At 55.4% G+C, this 5,422-nt stretch overlaps 1 protein-coding gene across 1 annotated transcript in view; it reads right to left on the bottom strand.

Annotated features, from left to right (window-relative positions):
* SGCA (sarcoglycan, alpha (50kDa dystrophin-associated glycoprotein)) overlaps window positions 1–3,323 on the bottom strand; it is a 9,552-nt gene extending 6,229 nt beyond the window's left edge. The window contains exons 1-7 of the mRNA XM_010842785.1: window positions 3,256–3,323; window positions 2,716–2,774; window positions 1,755–1,877; window positions 1,496–1,650; window positions 1,248–1,320; window positions 719–917; window positions 125–287 (exon numbers count right to left, since the gene is read on the bottom strand). Of these exons, the coding sequence (XP_010841087.1) occupies window positions 125–287; window positions 719–917; window positions 1,248–1,320; window positions 1,496–1,650; window positions 1,755–1,877; window positions 2,716–2,752 (750 nt within the window). The 5' untranslated portion in view covers window positions 2,753–2,774; window positions 3,256–3,323. The remainder of the gene's footprint in view (window positions 1–124; window positions 288–718; window positions 918–1,247; window positions 1,321–1,495; window positions 1,651–1,754; window positions 1,878–2,715; window positions 2,775–3,255) is intronic.
* Between the last annotated feature and the right edge of the window lie 2,099 nt (window positions 3,324–5,422).

Here is a 5,422-nt window from a genome sequence, read left to right as displayed (position 1 = left end):
GACAGAGGGAGACAGAGGGAGACAGTAGAGATAATTGGAGTAACAGAGAGGGGCTAGGAAGGTGAGGATGGAGGAGACCGTGATGGGGACCCTGTCCCGCCCCCACTCCCAGAGCCCTCCTCACCAAAGACACATTGCACCAGTCAACCCGGAAGTGAGGTGCCAAGGTGTCATAGCAGGACAGTAGTGGAGGCTGGCCCTGGGCACAGCGAGCGTGGCTGTCGGGGGACACCACCATCTTCAGGCAGGTGGAGAAGGGTGAAGCAGAGCCCACCTTGATGTATACCCTGGGCCCAGATAGAAACCACTGTTAGATGACTGAGGGTGCCACTGAGCACTGGAGATTTGGGGGTCATGGCCACCCTGAGATCTGGGGTTGTGGTGAGAGTATACAGAGCACCCCAGTCTTCTGGGGACCTTGTCCTCCCGGTGATATCTTTTAATGGATAAATCTTTCGTGTCCTAATGGACACCAGGAAGTGCAAAGTTCAGGGTTACTAGGGTTTGGGCCCTGGAAGGGCAAGGGGAAGATGGAATGACCAGAAGGAAGTGGACAGTGTGACATGATGCTGGGAGGTAAAGACGGGCATGGTGAGCATGAAAGACAATGGATAAAGCCCTACTTGGAAGTTAGGGAGACCCATGTTCTATGCCCACCACCTAGACAAAAGGCAAGTGGCTCCCTCCTCCAGGAAGCCCTCCTGGGCTGCATACCTACCCTTCCTTGCGGCCCTCAATAGGAAGGGGGACTCGGCCCCCACGGTCCAAGGCAGAGGTGATGTTGACCAGCTGGAGTTCCGCTGGCTCCCAGAGCCCCCCCAAGGCTGTGAGGAAACGGCTGGCAGGTGTTGAGGGCAGCACTTCCTCCACATCATGGCTGCGCACCAGGAACTCAGCCTGGTATGGCAGCAGGGGGCCTGGGAGGACCAGGTGGGCGCCTCAGACTGTACCCAGCCCCCAGCCCCGAATGGATCCTTCCCAAGCCTCCCCCCGTCTAAGCTCCTCCCCATAACCCTTCAGCTCCCTTCCTTCTGCCTAATACCTTCTTCTGCCTATATCACAGGCCTCAAACACCCTTCCCCGACACCCACAGCCTCAACGACTCGCCTGTCAGCAGAGCAGCCAAGAACACAACTCCGGTGTTTTCAGGGTGTCCTGCCCCCCACTAGTTGCTTCTACAACCCCTTCCAGGGGAGATTCCCCCAAGACTGGCATGGTGGGGTAGGGATGGGACAGGGCTGTGGTACCTTCTGGGTCCCCAATCAACAGCACCAGCATCTGCTGCGTAGTGTTGAAGCTGTCCCGATTGTACGCTGTGACCTGGAGGATGGGGTAGGGGGCTAAGAGGTTGGGTTGGGAGAGAAACGTGGTGCAGCTGGGCCTGGTGAGAGGAGACTGAGGAGCGCACCACATTAGAGGCACGCAATTCATGCAAATGAGTGAACTCCGGGTCCCTGCTGCATGCAACACAGCCAGCTGGGGCCCCTGCTGGTACCTCAATGATCTGGTGTCCACGATCTTCTGGGGTGGCAGTGCCATAGAGGAAGCCAGGCTGGTAGGGGCTGCGCTGGGTATAGCGGAGCCACCGAGGCAGGTCTGGGTGTCCCTGGAGGTGGGCGTGGTAGGTGATAGGGATGGGGGCTGAGACAGCTGGCGGAAGGGAGGAGAGGGGATTGGAGACACGACAGCAGCCTTCCCCAGCCCTGGGGCAGGCACCCCCCAGCCCACCCCAGTGCCCCTCAGGCCCCTCTCACGGAAGACGTGCTCAGGACGCTGCAGGAAGCTTTCGTGGTCCAGGGTGTGTACAAAGACGCGGCCCACAAGTGGGTGCAGGGTGGTCTGCTGGGCCTCGGTGCCCCCCAACCCTTCCAGGAGACCTGTGGGGAAACACGACCCCAAACACAACGGCCCAGTCTCAGTCCCAGCAGGGGAATAAAGTCCCCTTTCCACCCACTCCTTGGTGGCCCTGAGAGACCAGAGAAATGTGTGAGAGGAGAGGGACAGCTTTGCTGGCTCCCAGGAAGGGCGGGTGGGGCCCTGACTGTGCCATACACTATCAGTGATGAGACCCAGAGCTTAGTTTGGTTTGGATTCATGGAAGCCCCTCACTCCTCATTTTAGGCCCAGTGAGAGTCACAATGGGCGAGGATTAATGTCTGGCTGAGAAGGGTGTGGGGGGCGTTTGTGTGTAAGGGCACTCAGAAAAGAATTCCAAGCTGACTATCTGGGAGGCTAGAGAGGAAGGGAAGAAGAGAGGGAGAGGGAAGGACCCCTTGGAGGAGGCAGGTAGCCACTCTAGGGCCTCCCCTAAAATGCAGGGGGAACAGGGTCCACACCAGAGACCACTAGGAGCTGAGCAAAGGGAAGCCTGAGCCTGGAGGCCCAGAGAGAGGATCTGCCCCAGCAGCCCTCACACCTTCCCAGGGCCAAATTTAGCCTGGACCCAGAAAGAAGCCAGCCCAGCCAGCTCATTAAGGGCCCCAGCGCTCCGGGCCTGTGTGGTTAAGGTCCAGCCTGACACCCCCTCTCAGAGTTCCCAGCTCCGCCCCCCGACACCTCAACTCCCAGCCCCAGTTTCCTAGAGCCCCATTGACTGTAGAATTTATACCCCAAAGTCCTTCTGGCCCCTGCCTCACCCCAACAACCAACCCCTTCCCTGAGGAACTTCTCACTACCTCAACCTGGGCCTCTCCCCTGAAGAAGACCCCAACTTACCCACAAGGAGAGAGATCCAGATTAGCGCTGCTGCCATGGCTGCCCCAGCCTGGCCCTGCCTGTGAGTGACAGAGACAGGAGCGGGGAGGAGGCGGGGAAAGGCATGGGCAGGTGTCCCAGAGCAGCTGGGCCCGGCTTCAGCCAACAGGGCCCTCCCCATCCCCACCCGGAGCAGGCGCTAAATCTGGGGTGGACCCGGTCTTCACATGACAAGATCCCTCCAATCATCCCCTTCCAGAGCCCAGAGTGTGTTTTCTAGATCACCAACCTAACTGCCTTGATTCCCCTCTTAAAACCCTAATGACTACCGTTGCCCTGAGCTCCCCAGCAGCTGATGGGCTTCAGGCCCTGCCTGTACCTGGCCATGCTATCTAGAATCCTTGCCTGTCTTCACTACCCCCCACCACACACACACACACACACACACATACAACCACAGGCTTCCGCCCCACCTCACTCTGTCTATACCCCTCTGTGTAAACTGTTCCTTCTGCCTGAGTTCCCTTTCTGCCCTCATCCTACCAGCAAACTTCCACTTACTTTTCAAGACGCAGCACAGGCACCCCCTCCTCTCTGAAGCCTTTCTGTCCTCCATCCTGCCCCAGGCTGAGCGGGGCTCCCTTTGTCCCTGTGCACAACCCAACCACACAGCATTGTGGGTGGAATGGGATCTTATGATCTTTGCATCCCTGGACATGTGTGAGGTTTCTTTCTGGCCCTTGAGACAGAGGGGGTTGCCACCGAACCCGAAAGCAGATGCCCCAGGCAAGGACATCTGGGATCTTCCCTGGGTTAGCCTGAGGGGGAGGGTGTGGGCCTGCAGACTGGGGTGACCCATGGGCAGCTTAACCCAGTCCTGGTCCCGTCCATCTCTCCCACATGACCGTTCCCCTGTCCCAGGATAGCCACAGATTCCAAAATGAGCGTCCACTCAGGCTGTCAGACCGGGCAGGGTACGTTTCAGAGTCACTCTGGCACCTCTCTGCCTTCTCAGAGATGAAGGGCAAGAGAAAGAAAAGAAGCAGAAGAAAGTCAGAGAGCTCTGGGGGAGCAGGCAGAGGTGCCAGAACCTGGCCAGTTGCCCGGGCCTCAGCCCCTCAGTGGCAACATGTGATTCCCTCCCTTCCTGGCTGCAGCTTCTCCTACTATTTTTAGAGCCACCCAATTGTCTTAAGTTGTCCCAGCCCTCAGTTTTCTTAAGGTGGCATTGCCCGAACCCAGTGCCACCAGGCTAACTGAGGCCAGCCTTTCTTATTGATCCTTCTCTCTTTTCCAAAACCAGGGGAACCAGGGACTGGGCCAGGAGCCAGCTGAAAGTGCCCTGAAAGTCTCCACTGGCCCACAGAGGACTTCCCCACCTCAGGGCTGTCCAGATTGCAATCTGCTGCTATAATATTCAGCACCTCTGTCCTTTGAGGCCTAGGGGTAGTGAGGATGATCACAAGATCTTTAAAACTATTTTGGAAAATTTTAAATAAAACTAAAGTATCCAGAATAATATAATGAACCTCCTTATATCTATCACCAAGCTTCAACCATGGTCAACCCATGGCCGATCTCATTTCATGTATATACTTCCCAATTAATTTCCTCTGTCAATTTTTCAAGAGGAATTTTTGAAAGATTATGACTTTTTAAAAACATAGCCATGCATCCACTTCAAGATGGCAGAGTAGAAGGATGTGCGCTCATCTCCTCCTGCAAGAGCACCAAAATTGCAATTAGCTGTTGAACAACCATTGACAGGAGGACGCTGGGACCCAAAAGAAGATAACTCACATGCAAAGACAAAGAAGAAGCCACGGCAAGACGGTAGGAAGGGCACGATCACGATCAAATCAAATCCCATACCCGCCAGGTGGGTGACCCACAGATTGGAGAACAATAATACCAAAGAAGTTCCTGCAATACTGTGAAGGTTCTGAACCCCACGTCAGGCTTCCCAGCCTGGGGATCCGACAAAGGGACTGGGAATCCCCAGGGAATCTGGCCTTGAGGGCCAGTGGGATTCGATTATAGGCCTTCCAGAGGACTGAGGGAAACAGAGTCTCCAGTCTTGGAGGCACAAACAAAATTTTGCACGCACCAAGACCCAGAGGAGAGGAGCAGCGACCCCACAAGAGACTGAAGGAAAACTAGCTGCTGGTGTTGGAGGGCCTCCTGTGGAGGTGTGGGCTGGCAGGGGCTCGCCACAGGGACGGGGGCACTGGACGGTCCCTCTTGGCGTAAACCCTCCTGGGTTTGCCATTAACCCTACCATAGAGCCCACAGACCGGAGAGCTAGGTCACCTCAGGCCAAGCAACTACCAGGGAGGGATTGCAACCCTACCCATCAGCAGATAATTGGATTAAAGCTTTACTGGGCAAGGCCCTGCCCACCAGAGCAGTTTTTCCCACTGCTAGTCCCTCCCATCAGGAAGCTTATACAAGCCTCAGCCTCATCCATGAGAGGGCAGACAGAAGAAACAAGAAGAAGCACAGTCTCACCGCAGCTAAAACAAACCATGTTATAGAAAGTTAATCTCAATTAAAAAGAAGAAAGTTATGTCCTAGATGAAGGGACAAGATAAATTCCAGAAAAACAACTGAATGAAGTGGAGATAGGCAACCTTCCAGAAAAACAATCCAGACTAAATGAAGATAAAGATGATCGAGGATCTCGGGAAAAAATGGAAGCAAAGATTGAGAAGATGCCAGAAATGTTTAC

Source organism: Bison bison, unplaced genomic scaffold (genome assembly GCF_000754665.1).
Source record: "Bison bison bison isolate TAMUID 2011002044 unplaced genomic scaffold, Bison_UMD1.0 scf7180017864180, whole genome shotgun sequence".
In the NCBI taxonomy this organism is placed as follows: Eukaryota; Metazoa; Chordata; class Mammalia; order Artiodactyla; family Bovidae; genus Bison; species Bison bison.
This window is presented reverse-complemented; position numbering and strand designations above follow the sequence as displayed.